Here is a 19,639-nt window from a genome sequence, read left to right on the forward strand (position 1 = left end):
GCCCTTGTATTTACAAGAAATCACTGAAGCTGCATGATGTGTAACCCTTCACCCTAAAAACAAAAATCACTTTAAAAAAAAACAAAAAAGTGCATCTTAAAAGCTCAAAATCAAAATGACATTGATGTTCCATCACGAGTGTCATATGATCGTCTGGCCAGAACCATATCATTTTTATTTTTTTTAGCCGTACGGCATGTCCAAAGCACCTCCTGCAGAGGGGCCAGGTGACTGCATGTGATTTAGGATGGAGTTCCCTTGCATGTTGGGGTTATCGGGGAAGAATTAATGGCAGCCAGCAGGATATATTACAGTGGTGCTACCTAGTCGAGCCATGTAGCAAGGCCATACATAAATCATAGCCGCAAAGTGACTTGGACAAGCTGATGGGTGGAATGCTGCTGCCTGTATAGACCCAATATCGACTTTTCCCCTTTGCTCCTCTCCTAAATCATAAATTGTGGAATATAAATGGCCTAATTATTCCAGCAGAGAGTGAAATTAAAGGCATTCCTTTTTATGGCATCTTGCTCGCAGATGGTGGTCTGATTTTGCATAACTGAAAGACAGGGCGGGGGGGGGGGGGGGGGGGGGCTATTAGCAGATCCAGGTATGAAATCCTGGTCAAATTCTTTGCATGTTGACGTGACAGTTGGACAAACCCGTCCCTGTAATGAAAAGAAAACGATGCAGCCCGGGCTCATGGATGCCCTCGGCCAACCTTATATAGAAAGTGAACTGAAAGGGTTATCGATCACCACGAGGAAACCCTGGAGTCATCATTTAGTCTCCAATATGAAAAAAATCAACATTTGGAGTAAAACAGTAGATTTATTTAACAGCATGCACTTACAGCCGGCAAATCCTTCGTTCTGCCCTCCTTGTCGCGCCATCTCCTGCTGAACCCAAGACTTTAAAGCATTCTCTGCACTATTCTAGCGCACAGCCTTTAGGGCTGTTGAGACAGTCGGTCCCCCACTGCTGCTGGCCCATTAAACACCACTGCGGCAGGAAGCTCAGCAGCAGCAGCAGCAGCAGCCCGGCATCTCTGGGATACACACGGATCTATAGATCTGATAAGAGATAGTGCTGCAGTTTACAAGTGCCTCTCCAAACGCTACTTCTGTTGTTCAAAGAGAGGAGCGGGGGGGGCATTTCAAACTTTCATTAGGAACCCTCCACACGCCCTTGGACCACTTTAGCTTTCCTCCCCTAATTATCGACGCCAGCCCGGAGTCCAAAGCAAAAAGGCAGCTGCGAATGAGTGAGTCACAATCCAGAAATACAAGCAGGAAGGGTGCACGAGGCGCTCCGCAGGGCCTGCATTCACACCAGGAGGGCTGTTGAGCAGAATTAGATGTCCTTTTATTTTACCTCCGTGAAGTATGAGTCGGAGCTGGGGTTTGTCCTCAGGATAATGTTTTATTTACACCTTTCTTTGCCCTCAAACATTACAGCTATGTACTGCGGCAACAGTGCCATTTGTTTACCCCCTTTCTGCTTCCATGCATGTCACAGGTTTTTCGTCTTCTGAGGTTTTTCGTTGGTGTAAAAAAAAATAGCTCCCCTTTTTTTGATACCCATTGAGACAGAAATCAATTCATAAAGATAATTATTTTTGTGTCGCTCTTTAAAAGCCTTTTCAGGGTTTTGAAAGGCACTTAAAGCCAAAAATAGTCTAAAAGCAGTGATAATTATTAGTATTAGTATTATAATGCTGTGAATATGTCCCCACACCACACTGCAAAAACTGATCTAAAAATGAGTAAAGTTTTCTTAAAATTTGTGTTTTTGTCCTTGATTTGAGCAGGTAAATAATATTATCTGCCAATAGAATGAGTATTTTGACCCCTAAAATAAGATAATTAGACATCTTGCACTTAAAATAAGATTATGGAGATGAATTGTTCCTATTTTAAGTGCAAAAATCTTATTTCATTGACAGTTCATCATATTTACCTGTTCAAATCAAGGACAGATACACTCATTTTAAGAAAATGTTACTTATTTTTAGTTCTATTTTTGCAGTGCATGGAGTCACATTGTTGATTGTGCCGTTAGCATCGGTATCCTTAGCATCAGAAGTTAGTTTGGACTAAACATGGGGAGTCATCATGCTATTTGTGTAGAATGGCTTTAATATGCAGAGCTAAGATGCTTTACATGGGCCAAGAAAATGTTTTTAATTGTATTTCATTTCATTTTATTTGATCAGATTAGGGCATCATAAAATTGAGATAGGACTATAAAAATTGAAACATGCAGAAATGGTGTGGAGGCCATTTCTATGTATCGGCTTGCACCTCCCAGTTGTGACAACCGGGCTTTTCTGAGACTGGAAGAGTTCCTTCAACATGGTGTCATGTCAGCTTAAAACTGACGCAGGAAGGATCAGGTGTGTGTGAAAGTGGAGCCGGGCTTCCCACCTCTGGTACTTAAACTGTAGTCCAACTCAGATTCTCCGCACCATGGCTGGAATGTCTGTGGTGGTGATTGAGAAAACGGAGCAGTCGAACTGCCCTAAATAACACAACAAAATTATATAGAAGTGTAAAAACTGATCAAATAATGCCCATAATATTTGTATGACATGCATTGCATGAGATATTTTGTCTAGATTTATATTTCTGTAAATATGTTAAGTAAAAGTAGCAGCTTTAACAAGCCCTGCATCCTTTACCATATTCCGTTTTTGTTTTTTTTCTTTTTGATACAAACAGTTTTGTTGGTTTCGATGTCCTGCTGCATGACAGACATCCAACAGTGGTTGTTTTTTATATGACGCACCGTTCAGAGCGCCATCGCTAGAGGGGTGGAAAAAAATGTGTCTGCCACATCCCCAGCTACTATATTCTTTTTTTTACTTTTTTACATATATGCAAGTTCATCCAATGGCAATAGGTTGCATCCATGTGTTGGGTATTATAAGCAGTGAAAGCGATTTATTTTTTCAGATAAGTTAATCTCTAACTGCTTCTGTTCAGTTTTCGAACAGCCAGGCGCCATCCAACAGGTCCAATCACTATGTAACGGGCAGGGCCTTGCAAAAGTATTTACATCCCTTAACTCAGAATAATATTCAGTAGTTTGTATGGCCTCCATGTGCATGCTTCTCATAAGATGCACACCATTGTATTATTATTGTGTCTCCCCTTTTGATGATACCTCAAAATAAAATCACTAATTGTAATCAGAAAACAACTAATCCTATGAGTTCACCTATGTGCAGTTTAATCTCAGTATAACATCATCTGTTTTATTTCTGATTTGTTTTAGACCCTGTTGGCCTACATGCTAAATTTGCAGATAAAAAATTAACACATCACCCTAAACACACCAACCCCCCTCTGTAAAACATGGTGGTGGCAGTTTCCTGCAGAAACTGTTTGAAGCAGCAAAAGATTTGAATCTGGGAAAGAGGTTCACGTTCCTGCAGATGAAATACCCCCCAAAACATACAACCTGAGCTACAGTGGTTCTGATCAAACTGAATGCCAAATCTGTGGCAAGACATGAAACCTGGCCGAGTTTGAGCTAATCTGGAAAAATGAAGAGGGGGAAAACCGTCAGTGTCTGGATGTGAAAAGCTCGTGGAGACAAACACAAAGTGATCTGTAACTGCAGCCAGTGGCGGATCTACAAAGATCCTAGATGCATGAACACAAATACATGCCATATTTTTCAGCTTTGTTTGTAAAAACTACAAATAGAACGAGTTTTCTTTTCCCAGTCACTTTTCATTATGTCCCGCTTATCGCATAAAATCCCAATATTGAAATGTAGGCATGTAAGAAGGCAAAAGCTCAGAAGGTATGTATAGTTTTGCAGAGCACCGCTGCATCTGTGCATGCTGCATTGGTCAACCAATCAGTGGCCAGAAAGAGTGGTGTATGTTGGGAAGTCAGGCTTGTGGTAATGAAGAAATTCCCAGAAGGATGCAGCGACGGAGGGAGGCTCGGTTTCTTTAGTTCATCACACAGATGTTACTGTGGCAACTGGACCCAACCAGCCAGCCAGCCATGCTGCGTCATCATATTCCTCCTCTTCTTTTTTTGTCTTCGCACAGCGAGTTGATCACTGTCATTGTCTCCTTTTGTTCTTGCTTTGTCCCTCTGGCCACCGATCAGGTAGGCTTTCTCTGCGCCATTCTTCCCCTTCGCTCTTGTTTTCTCCCAATCGCACCTGTCTGTGAATTCATGCGCCTCCCACCCCCACTCAGCACTTCAGTCAGCAGTCTTTCTACGATCCATTTTCAAGGTCTCCGCTGTGATTTCCTCCTGCCGTTTTTGTGTGTGCGCGCGTAGGTGGACGTGGGAGTAGTTCACTTCACCCCTCTGGTCCAGCCGCAGATTCAGCAGCCCTTCAAGCTGGTGGAGAAAGTCGTCAGGAACGTTTTCCAGTTCCGTCGGAAGCACTGCCACAAAGGAGTACAGTAAGCACAAGGCCTCCGTCCTCCAGTTTTGACTTTTTTAATCTTGCTTCTCTCTACGTTTTTTTTTTCTGTGCTCGTCATTAATTATCTGCTTTTTGATTGACTTTTTTTTTTTTTCCCCCCCTTCGTGCATGCAGCGCCCTGACAAACGCAGCTTTTTAAGTGTTTCTGTAACCAAACCCTTAACATTAAAGCAACTCTGTTTAACAAGCAGTAGCAACATGCCCACTCATCCACACGCATGCGATCGCTGCCCGTCGCCCCCGTGCTTGTTGGGGAAGCGTATGTAGGCCCGGATAACAAAAGAACCCGGGCCGTGTGGAAGAGAGAGCAGTAATTATGAGTCAGCGAGGTGGCACAGGAAGACGAGGCTGAGTGTTTTATGTAAGAGCAGTAGGTTGGCGGCAGCCGCACCAAATTTGGGAGGCATGTTTCTGTACTGATGCTCCTTAAAAGGGTCTCCGCAGAGTCTGGAAGTGGCTAATGTTCTCTGACGGACTTCAAATGAGTATGGATGAACATCTTCAGACAGAGAAATGTCTAGAAACTAAATGAATTAATGTGCTAGCCTATATTGAGTCTAATCAAAATTTAAGCCAGTGTCTTTTTACGTGAAAGTGTTGTTCTGCGATTGCTGACGATCCTTGACTAATGCTGTAGGAGACATAGATTAAATTAAAGGTGCATAGCCACGTTATTTGACTTTTTATTTATCTATACATCCGTAGCTGGCGTATTAGTTGTTATTTTGGTGTTTTATGCTTCTTCTTTTTTTTTGCTCAGTTTTTTAGTAAATAAAGACTTTTGTGTTTATTTATAATAAAAACGGAAGTACAACACTGCACATGCGCAGCAGGGGTAAAAACGAGGAAGCGGCTGACGGCTATTAGCATCTTCCAGCGAAACAATGAAGAATGTTCCAAGATCCAGTGAAAAAAAAACGCAAAAAAATATGATTCCGAGAGGGAAAAGCCTGGAATGTCACTGGAAATACAGTATGAATGTTGATGTTCACTGAAGCAGACGCTAAACCTGCCGATCGCTCAGATGTGACCGCAGAGTTCACTGATGTAAATGTTCTGATATGAGGCTCTTAAAGTTGCTGTAGATCGGTTTATTTAATTAATAACGGTTGGTCTTCAATTATTTACAATTGATTTATCCATCCATCCATACATTTTCAAACACGCTTATCCCTATTGAGGTCATGAGGGGTGCTGGTGCCTATCTCCAGCTGTCAATGGGCGAGAGGCGAGGTACACCCTGGACAGGTCGCCAGTCTATCGTAGAACAATTGATTTATTAATTAAGCAAACTGGTATTATGATAGTTATGCGATGCTGAAGGTAGATGGTGCCACGTCTGTTTATATCTGCTCATGGTGCCAAGTCCTGGGTTCTATTTAGCCTCAAAAAGAACCATCAAAACACTATCTGAATGGATGCTTGGTGAATATAACCATAACCTTATTTTAGCATCATCAAACGGTTTTTGGTCTTTTTTTTTAAGCATATAACGTGACTATATATCTTTAAGGGAATATGTTGGATGTTCATTTGTTTGGGTTTGGAAATGTTAGTTTTCTTTTAGTTTTCTGTTTATTCGACAATATGCAGGTCAATTAAATATGGGTGAAGATCTGGTAATTTGGCTTTTTAACCCACCTACTTGAGTGTCAGGGAAAAAGGCGAGTGGAATGCCTCGTATTGAGATCGCTGATATTATTTTTTGTTAAGTTGGATTTTTAACACGTTACTCCTCGTTTTTTTCCTGGATAAAGCTATTACCAGCGCTTCATGTGCAGTGTTTTCTTCCACTCAGCATTTGTTGACCAAGAAGTTGCGTTTTGGGCTCATCTGACAGAGCATCTGATGTCACGTTTTTGTGCTGTTCCTACATGGCTTAAGATTAAACCTTTACCAGAGCATCTTCTGACTTTAACTCAATAATGGCTTTCTTCTTGCTGCTCTAAAATTCATAATTTGCCTCCACTTTACAACTGTGCAGTAAGTCTGTGTTGGTCTATCAGATAAAATCCTAATGAAACATTTTGAGATTTGCCGTTGTAATGTGAAAAAAATCTGAACAAATTCAAGGGGTATGAATACTTTTCCAGGACGCCGTCTGGAGCAGTGGGGAAAAAATGAATCATTCATGAGCAGCTCTTTGTGTGATTTCAATTAACTCCTCAGATTTAACCGTAATCGCTGAGGGATAATTTCTTTCTGTTAGAACTTTGAAACGCCATTAAAACTGCATGATCATTAAGACATCAAAGTCACCTGAAAGTGGGAATCTGTACCACCCCCACCCCCCTCCTCTACCATCTCTCCCCAGGAAGCTGTTTCCCGAGGCGTGCCGCTTGGAGCTGACGCAGGAGATGATGCGTAAGGCAGACGTGGACCCCGTCCTGCGCCCCACTGAGCTCACCATACCCCATATACGGGCCTTAACGGAGGCCTACGCTCACCTCTGCACCAGTGACCCCAGCCTCTTTAGCTATGACTTCAGAGAAGAGCTCAGGCTGAAGCACCTGGGGAGGAATCGACACACTCCAGCGGACGCGTTTAAGGAGATCGCAAGTGCTCCACCACCTTGCTGAAAACAAGCGTGGAAACCAAAAAGGAGCCCCCTAATAGCCTCCGTTAGCACAGAGAGACAGCGCATTGCTCTTAGCCTTGACATTTCCACCTGGCATAGACATGCATTTTTAAACAATTCTCTCTGCAACTCAGGGAGAAATAACACACGACTGGTGCACGAGCGCTGCTTTCCTCCCATGCGTTTCTGGAAAGAGAAAGAAAGCAGCTGGTTACCCCACAGTAGCTCCTGGCGAGTATCTCTTTATGTCCCATTTCTTTCTTCATTTCTATCCAACACCTTTTCCTGTGGGAGCTGAAAGAAATGTCAGTGCTTTCAGGGTGATTTAGAGAACGGGAACATGGCAGCTCCACATCCAGGACAGTTTTTTTTTTTTTTCCTTTTCCTTTTTACCTCTAAGTGTGTATTGCTCCGTCACTTGGGAGACTGAGCTTAAAGGCCTGCAGAAATCGCTGTGAATTTGTCAGCTCAAATAAGGAGAACGGACAAAATAAGGATCAGAAGCAATGTTAAAATGTGTTTTTGTTTAGATTATTTTATTGCATTTTTTTTTTGTCAGTTAATATTTTATCAAAGATTACGTAAGCTGCTGTTTGTGTCCCGATTGTAAACGAGCCAACTACATGTAATGTTACCCACGAGTTTTGTGTAATCAGGCATACTTTGTAAGCAAATTCTAAACGGTGAATAAACATGAACCTGCGGTTATTATTCAGAGATCCAATGGAAGTGTTTTAAATACGCCTCTTTGAATGTTTGAGCAGATTTTTACCAGCAGAACGTGGCGGCGCTGCTCCCTGCCAGCGCGACAGATGGTATGCTCGGGTCGACTTGCCAGAGAAAGGCTTCACTGTGTTTTGATGAGAGGTGGGTGATAATCTCTTGCAGCAGTCGGAAATCCACATATCAGATATGCAGGAATAATGTGCTATAGTCCTCTCGTAAAGAAATCCAGAGCTGTGCTGAGCTTTTATTTTGGTAAGCGCCAACATGCGGCTGATTTTTAATGGTGAGGAATTATGTCGTGCAGGGGAGCAGCAGGGTAGTGATGCGCTAATGAGGTATGGCTGTGCAGTCGAGCAGACGCCTCGTTGGACAGTGTTTTCCTGTTATTATAAGGGCTTTGGATGTCAGGTGTCATGCTCGGTGCATCAGCAACATAAGAGATACTTAGGATTTGCTTGAAATGCAAGCAAAGCCATTTTTTTTTTCCAACTAGACCATTTGCATCAGAGAGCACCTTGCAAAAGTAATTATATCCTTTGAACATTTTCAGCATAGAACCAAAATATATGTGATAAACCATAAAAGTATCACGTGATTGTGAAGGGGACAGAAAAGGATGTTTTTTGTTTTTTATAAATACAAATCTGATGTGTGCGTTTAGATTGACTAAGTGGATAGCTTGTAGAAGCTCCTTTCGCCGGCGTTGCATCCGTAGGTCTTTTGGGGTGTGCCTTGCAGTCTGAAATTTGTGCCCATTTTTACACAGGAACGCGTTTCCATCTAAACCATTCTGCTGTAGCTCTGGCAGCTTGTTTAGTGTTGTCATCTCGCTGGAAGGTGAACCTCCGCCCCATTCTTCAGCAGCCTCCAACAGGTTTTCTTCCAGGACTGTCCTGTATTTAATTTAAATTAATCCACTTCACCATCCACTGACCTTGCTTGTCCCTGCTGAAGAAAAGTATCTCCACAGCGTGATGGCGTGTTCAAGATGATGTGTTTTTTTGCCAAATGGTCTTTAGTTTGTAACCGAATGAATTCACATTGGGTCTCATTTGGCCAGAAAACCTTCAACATGTTTTCTGTATTCCTTAAGTGACTTGGGGTAAACTGCACATTGGAAAGAATAAAGCCATGAGAAAGCCAGTCTTGCAAAAATGTAACATTTATAGGTTTCTCAGCTAGTGGTTTTCATTTGCTGGATCTCTGCAGTTCCTACAGAAGTTACCATGGGCCTCTTGGCTGCTTTTCTAACAAATGCTCTCCTAGCTTGATCTGTAAGTTTGGTTTGATGGCCATATCCTTGGAGGTTTTCAGTTGTGCAATACTCATTTTCTGTCCACCTTTATTTGCCACGTTAGTTTGCTGTATGACATAATATTCCATTAAAATACAGTTTGTATTTCATAAAATGTGATTGTATGAGGGAGCATGAATACTTTTGCAAGGCGCTATAGGTCTGTTTTGGTTTTGTCTTTCATATCTCTGTTGACATGTGCATCTCTGCCAGTTTTCATGTCCTTGTTCGTGCCTTTTCCTTAGATTTCTCTATTTTTTTTTATTCTGGATGGGGGCCATAGGACCCTTTAGTTTTCAACGCTTTGATCCATTGGCTTTAAGTAGTGCTCGTTTTCAATGAGAAGGTGAGGAAATGCCACAAAGTAGAGCCTTTCTTTATACCAGACGGACAGCTGCTGTCATCCAGTTAAAAAACGCTTTGAGCTCAGACATGTCTATCAGAGTGTGCAGGTACAAAAGTTGTAGAAAAATTAGTTTTCTATGTATAAACCAGTACTGCTAAAGTCAATCCTGCACTTCTTGGATGCATCTCTACACCCGTCTGGCCTTAGGTTCCCCCGGTAGAAACTAAGCACAACCCAAACCCAATCATCTCTGTTGCGTTTGCTTAACAAGCAACAACAAAAAAAGTCTCACCTTTAGGATTAAATTCTATATTCTAAGGTATAAAATCCACTCACACCAGTAAACCTTTCCCTATTCTTATAACTTTGCCCCATTTCTGTCAGACAATTATGCATTATATCCAGAGCATGGCTTTGTTCATCTAAAGGAGGATGTAGACTCCTACATGACAGCCAATCAGGGAGTACGCGTCAAATGGAGACACTTCAGGTCCCAGGACTGCTTCACCTCGCAGCCAATAAAAATGAAGCTAATGCAAAACGGAACACGCTCACCTCCAGATGTCATTCACAGACGAAGCTTTTATTTATAAAACATTTCCATAAGAATAGAGCGTTCACATTCATTGGTATACTAGCATCAAAAGGCATGGTGAAGAGTGGTTTGCCTTTTCTTTTTAATAGTACCCCAAAATGTACATCATTCCATGGCAAAACTGTCTACAAAAATATCTGAAACTTTATTGCAAATTCCTGCCATAGTTTTTTTAACTGTACAGTGTCACAAATGCCGTATGCAGAACTATTAGAAAATATTACAAACATGATAGACGTGGGAATTCAAACATTATTGCCGGTTAACTCCAACCGTCTTCAGTGACTCAACCAAACCCAAACTGCTGCATTAAAAATGAAGTCAGGAAACGGCAAACTAGCGTCTTTTCAAGTCCTGCGTTGACCAAATATCTATAGCAAAGAGTTCAAGCCTTCACCAAAAAGCTTCTCGGCCAAGAAGATAATCCTAGAAATAACTTAAAAACAGCAGTAATAACATTAGAACCTGTACAGTTTTTAAAAAAAAAATTATTCAAATATATAGGCAAACAGTGTACTTTAGTGCATGAAATACAGCAAGAGGGCTTAGTTGTGTAGATTGGTTTGCAGGTTGTTGTTTTTTTTGTATATGGGCCAAAAAGGTTTGACCTGTGCAGCTCATAAGGTCTATGATCACCTAAAGTAAATTTGCTCCTGTGATCTACAGAGTTTGGTTACGTTACAGTAAATGCGTCAGGCGATATGAACTCATGTGGAAACCTCCTGTCTGAATAATTACAGTGCCTGCATAGGAAACCTGATTCGTTCTCCATACCCTGTCACTATGTATACACGGTGGAGTTTCAGCCTCTCTGTCAGCACTTCTCTGTGACTGACAGTCGAGGACATCCTCCCCAGTTTTTTTTCACAGAAGAGGTCAAAAATCAAATCAAACCTGCCAATCAGCCTGAGATGTGGGGGGGGGAATGTAATACGTCTTTTAGATGGTTTGCAGGGGGGAGGGGGAATAAAAAGGCAAAGCTGAGAAAGTCTAAAACGCTTGCGCATGGACATCAGTGCTTGGCAGGTTTGTTGCAGTCGCCGGTGCAGCGGATATACTTTAGCCTCACCGCTTCAGGAGGAAAACCCAGGTCTGCCAGCCCAGAGATCGTTTACGCCTCACCTTCTGCGGCAGGGCGTCAGACTTACAGACTTCTGGGTTCAGGCAAAGCTTCACACCCTTCCTGGAAGTGACTGCTGTAAGCCACAGGGATTTCCCCGCTGGTAATGCTAGGGACTCTGGACAGCCCCCCCCTCTGTAGGTCAGACACTGGTTGTTTTCTATCCCGTCCGTGTCGGACTCTAGGTAGACATGGTGTTTCCAGAGTCCGCGGCACAGCTATCGGGTCGCTCAAAGAAACAGTCTTCGTTCACTACAGATGTCAGGCTTTGGACGCTGAACTCTCTTTCCAGCAGAGTGTTGAGGTCCACAACGCCACACGGTGACGCTGGATCAGTCTGACTGTCCAGTGACCTGTTCTGCTCCTTCATGTGCAGCAGCGCTCCCGCGTTCTTCCTCAAGCTGTTGGTTTTTCTCTTAACCCCGCCGAAGTGTCTCTGCAGTAGCCTGTGCTGGATCTCAGGGGTGTCCCCGATCCCCTCCGGTTGGACACAGGGTGCCAGGCTGCATTTCGACACGGCGTCCTCCGACAGCTTGAGATGCAGGAACTGAGCTTCGATGGCACTTGCCGGGGAGCCGCTGTCCCCGCTGTCCCTCCTCGTGCCCCCCTCGCTGAAGCCGTCGTCGTCCTCGTCGCTCAAAATGTCCGACTCCTTCACGGCGGCGGAGCGAGGCTGTGGGTCGGACTCTCGGGGCCGAGAGTCAGAGGAGGCGCAGGCCGGAGGAGCCCCAGAGAAACTGCAGGTTCCACTGCTCAGGCTTCCATCGTCCGAGTCCGGCCCCGGCTTAGGATTCCCAGCCTCGAAGGAGACCTCAAGCGGCTGCTTGCACAACCAGGAAGCCCTGGAGGATCCTGATAAAGGAATAAAAAGGTAGAGATGGAGGTCATTAGTGGCCGTCTTATCAGAACAAAAACACTTAAAATATACAATTTGACCTTAAGAGCAAGATAAAATCTCAAAATGGTAAACTAATGACTTTTAAATGGGCTTCCTTTCTCGGGCGTGAGCCTTTTTCCAGAGCTCCACAAATGACCTCCGTGATCCGCCGGTCAAGTCAAAGAGTATTCCTAACCAGGTGGCGTCCCACGGTCTTAAAATCATCAGGGGAATGTGACTGAGTCGACTGAGTGTCTGTCCCTACAGGAGCTCATTGCTGCTAATTCAGGATCCCAGGAAGATTTGAAATAACTTGTGATCTGTCGTGATTCTGAACGTGAAAGATGTTAATTCATGGAAGTGATTACGTTTGAGATCACAGAAGACTGGATTAATGAGAGTGAGGTAATAACGGGCTGATGCCGTGCTCGTTTTAATCTGTGTAGATCTTAGCTTCCTTTCTGACACCCTAAGGAAACGGCTTTAACGTGAATAGATAGCATGAAGGTCGTCCAGGAGTAACAACGGCGAGTTAGACTCATGTCCTTACCTCTGATTGGCCTACTTAAGTTTATTGTTTCAGCCTCTTTCCAGCCACTAACCTTCAACTAGAATTCTACAGTAGAAACTAGATATTTATTTACATTGTATTAAAAGACAAACCTTTTTTTTTCCCTCAGTATCTAACACAAAATCTGAATATTTTCTTATTTTAAGTAATTTAAGATGCCAAAATCCATATTTTTGGACTTTGAAGGCAATCATATATTTAGACCAAACATTAAATGGTCTGAATGCTCACCTAGCTTGGCGGAGGAAGGCAACGTTTTGCACAGAGGGACCAGGCGCTCCTTACAGCTCTTCTCCAACGTTCCCTCACTCCTCATGTTCCTCCTCACGTTCTCCCTCAGGATGGAGCGGATGACCTTGATGATGTTGACCTTGTTCTCCGGCACGCTGAGGAGAGAGCGGATGAAAGGGGCCAGGTGAGCGCGATAGGAAGTGGAGTTTTTAAAAAACCAGACACAGAAGATGAGGTGCGAGGCTTTCCTGTGTGTGTGAAACGGTTGATTTGATTCATTAGAGATGATTTCAATTTCACAGCGTGTAATGAGAATTACTAGTGCAGTCACAGCCTTCAGTCACCACCGAGCTTGTGAAAATAATTATTAAATACCGAGACTGCAACAGACATGACAAATAGTCTACTGCAAAGCATCTGCAGAAGAACAAAGGCCTTTCAAATATTGTTGATTCTTTTCTATTGATCTATACGTAAAGTTTTTTATGTTTATCTGTCCAACAGCAATTAGTTTCCAGCAGGACTTTAAAACTCATCCATAAGACTGAAGTGCTTGTATTCCTACAAAATGTGCTAACTAAATGTATAACAGATTTTGAAATGTAGTTTCACATCTTCAAGCTTTAACCTTTTATAAAAATAGATTTCCATTCTGCCCTGAAGCCTTGTGACAAAAGTTCTCCATCAGACAACTAATGTTTTGACGCATTAAATTGGATTGCTGATTTTGTTGCATTTACAGCAAAATGTTTTAATTTCTTTCATCCAACTTCAGCTGAAAGCTTGCATTTACCTTATTCAGCCTTTGACTGTAAAATTTGAAATCTTCAGCACTTTTAGAAGAGTGTAAAGTTTTCATGTTTTGCATGCTTACATTACCCCAAAAAAGTAATATTTTAATAAATATGAATAAATACTTTTGTAGAAATACTGCTATAACTTTATTTTTTTCTCTCTCAACAAAGACAAAGGCGGTGGAAGCATCATGCTGCAGGTTTTGTTTTCCTAGTGGCAGGAATTGGGAAACGGGTCAAAGTTTGGCATTGTCGGGCGCCCAAACAAAGCGTAAATGTTTCATTATGGGTCTAACCAGTAGTGTTGCGCCGATACCATTTTTGGCCCTGATACCGATACCCGATACCTGGCTGTGCAGTATCGGCCGATACCGATACCATACCGATACCATCTGTTTGAAATTGATGTGTGTGTTTGTATATGAAGAACTGCATACTACTTGGATGTAAAATAATTGCCATCATGGCTTTGTCAAACTGCTACCTTTGTAAAGCAGGAAAAAGACTAATACAAAGTGAATGCAGTAGAACTAGTGAGTGTCGGGAGAGAGAAGGCTGCGTTCAAGTGACATACAAACATCAAAATGGTATCGGTGCCGTATTTGTTGGTACTCGCCGATACCGAAACCACCATTTTAAAAACATTTTAGTCCCAGGTTGCAAGAGACATTAATCCCTCTAGAAAGATCTCGGTTTGCTCTGCCAAAGGGAGGTGTCCCAAAGGGTCTCCTCATTCAATACCAAAACCACCTCAACTGAGTCTGTCAATCCAAAGGAGCAGCAGCTCCACACCTTGTATCTAAGACTGAGCCCCAATTTTCAATTGAAAACATGCAAAGTTTGACCTTTCCATTCAGGAGTGGCATTTACAGGCTTCCTGACAAATAAAGGCACCTCTGGGGGCCGACACAAATAAATATTTGATTCCCAGTACAGGCACAGGCATTCCCAGTACATTTTAGACCAACATGGTATGAGTGCAATAAGAGAAAACCTATTGTAATTTCTTGGGCTTGTTATTTTTATTATATATATATATATATATATATATATATATATATATATATATATATATATATATATATATATATATATATATATATATATATTAGGGCTGGGCAAGTTAACGCGTTAATTTCGCGTTAATTCATTAGACTATTAACGGCGATATTTATTTTATCGCGCATTAACGCATGTTGCTCACATCATGCTTTCAGTCAGTGTCAGTCAGCACGCGCGCTGACTGCAGCGCGCTGTCACGGCAGCACTCTCCCCCCCCCCCTCCCCTCTCGTACATGGCTCAGCGGCGCCAGCCAATCAGCACGCAGACTCAGCCTGGCCCGCGCACTCAGCTCTCACACAAACTTAATACACAAACAGCTGAGAGAGACCGCAGCAGCGAAAAAACATGAACAAGGGAAGTAGCACCGTTCGGCTTTATTTTAATACCGTAAATGAAATCAAGCTGTATGTTTTGTAAAAAGCCGGTTCATTTAAGTGGAAACACAACAAATTTATCTAAGCACGTGAAAAAACATGAAAACGTCGAGCCCCAGAAACGGAGAGAGGAGACGAAACTTCTCTCATTGCCCCGACAGACCCACAGACGTCTCTGACTGAGGCGTTTCAGTCCTCCAGGGAACATCCAGGTAGATCAGTGGATGGATGGATGGATGGATGTTACTGGAGCCCACACATAACATGTAATTAAGACCTTGAAAGAACCCAGTACATATATTAAAAAGTGTTATTTAAGATAAGATAACATTAGCTAATCCTTTTTTTATCCCACGACGGGGAAATTTATAGGATTAAAGCAACAGGCAGGTGCACACAACACAGACAAAATTACATAAGGATTGAAATATATAAGAGGTGGATTAGCGAAAAAACACTGAACATTATTATTATTATTATTATTATTATTAAATTGTAATAATAAAATAAAAACCACAAAACCCAAAAGGTCAACAGTTTCATGATACATCAAGCTTAGGGACTGGCTAATATACAGCAGGTCAAAAAAGGCCATATTTTGGCTGCAGTGCTTGTTCTCTTATGAAGAAAAGATCAACTAGTGCACTAAATTCAATAGATGGGTTGAAAATATCCAGTATAAAATAAGTGGTACAAATGTTACAACACTTTTGTTCATATGGCAGCAGAACATTAAAATAAAAGTGCTCTTTACACTACTTTTGAATTCATTCTTGGAGTTTGTAAATACAATGCGATTAATCGCGATTAATCGCGATTAATCAGGGCGATTAATCGCGATTAAATATTTTAATCGTTGCCCAGCCCTAATATATATATATATATATATATATATATAAAAAAACAAAGAAACATGTAGGAGACAGTTTTTAAATTCATACCTAATCTGCCACTACCACGTGAAAGCTTGGACTTTTTAACATTCAGGTCAAGGATTTTTTGTTTGTCAATACATAAAACATATTCTAAATGGAAACTGTTTTCGTCTCGTGGTAAATTATTGTTTCCTTCACAGCATTCAGAATAAACCAATTCAAAGTTTGTGTGTGATGTGAATATGAGCTGCACAGAAGTCGCCATACCCCTCTCAAGCTTTTCCATTGTTCCTTCAATGTATTTCAAGGGGATTTTATCTGATTAACCTAATCCGGTAGTGGAAGGAATATTATACATGTTTAAAAGTGTGGTGTGGAGTCATGATTCTGCTGGAAGATTACTCTCCATTCTCGTTATAGGTGTCAGAATAAAAGGTAGTGTTGCACCGATACCAGTGTCGGCCGGGGCTCCGATCCAGCATTAAATTGTATCGGCGAGTACCAACAAATAGGGCACCGATACCATTTTGATGTTTGTATGTCACTTGAATGCAGCCTTCTCTCTCCCGACACTCACTAGTTCTACTGCATTCACTTTGTATTAGTCTTTTTCCTGCTTTACAAAGGTAGCAGTTTGACAAAGCCATGATGGCAATTATTTTACATCCAAGTAGTATGCAGTTCTTCATATACACACACACATCAATTTCAAACAGATGGTATCGGTATCGGCCAATACTGCACAGCCAGGTATCAGTATCAGGGCCAAAAATGGCATCGGCGCAACACTAGTAAAAGGTGCCGTTTCCATGTTTACAGATTTTATTTAACTTGTAAATATTTTCACATTCATGTATAATTTTCCTCTCATGGTATAATTGTGCACTACTTTGTGTTGGCTTGTCAAATAAATAAATAAAATACATTTCAGATTGTGGTCACAATGTGAGAAATACATTTCAAAAAGCCCTTCAGTGGAGCATCCTTCAGTGTAATGGCTAAATTAATCTATGAATTAATGAAAACAGGAACATTAACCACCTAAATGCTAATTTCTCTGACCTGCTGCACAGTTGGAAGACCGTCTCCGGTCTCCCTTCCACTTCAGACCTGGAGTGAATCAGCTCCCAAATGCAGCTGCTTTCCGTCCCTGTTCCTGAAAAAATGAAGAGAGGGGACAAAGTAATGAAGGCAGAGCTTGTAATCAAACACTTCCAAGTATGTTTTTCATGCTTTCAGAAGGAGATATGCAGAGAGAGAGAGAAAGTTGAACTTGAATGAATGCCAAGAGCTGGGCGATGTGAAGGAAGCGCATTGATGCAACGTGTCAGCATCCTACCTGCAGTGTTCCCCAGCCTGACCTGCAGTGCAGAGAGCGGGATGAGCCACCGAAACTTAAACAGGTCTGAATCTCCATGACAATGTGCCGAACGAGGTGTCGTCTGGTCAGAGAGCAGAGGGAAAAAAAACTAAGCCGCGTTGGAACGAAAAAGGGGAAAAATTACATTTTTCAAACCAAACACACTATTTGTGTCACGGGAAGTATAAAAGTAGCTATTCTAACCATTTTCTTCTTCAGCTTGTAGTTTTCCCTGTAGACCAATATCACTGCTTTCTTGAAGACTGGTGGGAGAAAAGCAAGAGAGGGGGAAAAAAACACATCAGCATCTTAAGTTTTGACTGTTAATACCTCCTGGGAACCCGCAGAAGCATTCCAGCTGCCAGTTTGAAGCCTTAAAGCACACATCAGCAATCCAGCTATGGATATTTAAATTCAAAGAGAGTCTCGGTCTGAGCGCTGTGCTCACCTACAACCTCTCACACTTCTCGAGCAAAACCAAATGCACTCGTCTCTACACGGCTCTCGATGGAGCAAACATCCGCGCGCCGCGGCACTCACCGAATACGGTCATTTCGGGATCTTTTCTCATGCGGCCCAGCGACGGGTGAGGGTTGAGCCAGACCGCTGAGGAATGCATGAGAAACTCGCCCATGGAAATCTCTGTGACCTGACAGGGGGCATAAGAGGAAACTGGGTTTGGAAGCAAGCCGAGAACGGAGATTATCACGGATATGTGAGACGCATGCAAACAAAACCTCTGATGCATTTCTGATTGGCTGAGCTCAAGTAGCATTAACGAAAAAGGGGCGGGTGCAAGCCTCTTTAAATTCAGCCGAGGCTACATTTTTCTTCACTACTTAGACACGACGGACACAGATTTGGAAGTGGAGACCCCACCTCTTTATCGTGGCCCGTCTGCTCCGCCACCAGCTGGTCGAACACGGAGCCGAAATCCTCGTAGATCTTCTGCATCTCGTTGATGTGGCTCGCCACCTTCTCCATGGCCTTCAGAGCCTCTGCGGGCGCACAGGTTACATTAGGGGTTTTATTTGCTGCTCGATCGAGTGCATGCATTAAATCAAATCACGCAAAGTAAGAACGTGCGCAGAATCTCCACAGTGTGCGCGTTTTCCTTACCGGTGAGGTGGTAGTGCTCCTCGCTGTCGGCGTCGGTGAGGGAGACCAGCTCTCTGAGCAGCAGGGGGTACTTAAGCACCCTCTGCACCGGTTTAATCAAGTACGACTCCAGGGTGGACGAGTGCTGCTTAGTGGGGTTCCTTGCGTCCAGGAATTGTTTAAAGGCCTGATCTGTCTTTGCTTTAAAATAAAAAAAGAAAGACAAACATACATGAGATTCAATTAGATGTTTCCCCTAATATATCACACATACTGTAAGTGTCCCGGTACACTGTAGTACTGACCAAAGTCGGATCTACACGGCATCTCAAATGTAATCATCCAGATGTTGATTTATTGGTGTCATTAAATGCAAGGAGTGAAACGCATTAATGGAATCACCAGATGCAGAGGGATTTTCAAGCATTCGTTACTGTAAATGTTGATGATTATGTCCTTCAAGCTAATGAGTTTCCAAGTGTAGAACTCTAAAATTTACCACAGAAATGTTGACCCACAGGAATTATGGCCGTGGCCTGTACAGTATCTGCACTCAGACCTGTTGGGGCTCCTTTTACATGATTTACTGCATCAATGTAATATAACATTAATGCCATCTGCCTGCGGCGATGCTGAGGTGTTCTTCCTGACCTTTTACCACAGAGTCACGTCCTTATTCTCTTTAGCTATGTCAGATGGCACAGACACTCTCGGGTTCAGGGGTCGCTTAACAAGAAATGTCACAGCAGGAGCCCATGTTCTAGATAACTCTTGAAGGGCAGACCCATTTTGTGAATCTCCCACAAACCCCAGAATGGTCGTCGGTTCGCCCATCAAGGCTGATGTTACCCCTGTTGTCTGTGTACCCTTTTCCAACAACAACTTTTCCTTCCACTCAACTTTCTTTCAAGGAAATTGAAATTAAGAAATTAAAACTGACAGAAATAAGTGCATGAAATATAACCACTCAATATGTGACTTTTAGTTTCCTGAACTTAACTGCTAAAATAAAGTCTGCGATGATGTTTGAATTTACTGACACTCAGCCGTAACCGTCAGTCTGGACAAGCACAAAATCAGGGTGCAATAACTTGTGTCCAGCAGAGGGTGCTGCAGGTTTCCCCCCCCCCCCCAATATCTAATCCAGTGACAGTAAAAGCAAATAAATACAACTTGCCGCATAGAGGTAGCTTAATTTACCAGACTTGATTTGCTGAAATAATCAAGATGGAGTTTCATAGTTCGTGCTGACGGCAACCATGTTAATGAGTGTGAAATTTGA

At 42.5% G+C, this 19,639-nt stretch overlaps 2 protein-coding genes across 3 annotated transcripts in view; one reads left to right on the forward strand and one right to left on the reverse strand.

The window, feature by feature from the left end:
- Window positions 1–7,752, forward strand: part of tfb1m (transcription factor B1, mitochondrial) — a 41,716-nt gene extending 33,964 nt beyond the window's left edge. For both annotated transcript variants that reach the window (XM_012862104.3, XM_012862105.3), the window contains exons 7-8: window positions 4,305–4,432; window positions 6,770–7,752. In XM_012862104.3, the coding sequence (XP_012717558.2) occupies window positions 4,305–4,432; window positions 6,770–7,034 (393 nt within the window). In that variant the 3' untranslated portion in view covers window positions 7,035–7,752. The remainder of the gene's footprint in view (window positions 1–4,304; window positions 4,433–6,769) is intronic.
- A 2,209-nt stretch (window positions 7,753–9,961) lies between these two features.
- tiam2a (TIAM Rac1 associated GEF 2a) overlaps window positions 9,962–19,639 on the reverse strand; it is a gene marked incomplete in the record, with an annotated part of 117,728 nt that continues 108,050 nt past the window's right edge. The window contains 7 exon segments of the mRNA XM_036150556.1: window positions 9,962–11,966; window positions 12,794–12,948; window positions 16,962–17,055; window positions 17,239–17,341; window positions 17,464–17,522; window positions 17,800–17,908; window positions 18,139–18,257. Coding sequence (XP_036006449.1) covers window positions 11,296–11,966; window positions 12,794–12,948; window positions 16,962–17,055; window positions 17,239–17,341; window positions 17,464–17,522; window positions 17,800–17,908; window positions 18,139–18,257 — 1,310 coding nt within the window.

Source organism: Fundulus heteroclitus, chromosome 19 (assembly GCF_011125445.2).
Source record: "Fundulus heteroclitus isolate FHET01 chromosome 19, MU-UCD_Fhet_4.1, whole genome shotgun sequence".
NCBI classification, from domain to species: Eukaryota; Metazoa; Chordata; class Actinopteri; order Cyprinodontiformes; family Fundulidae; genus Fundulus; species Fundulus heteroclitus.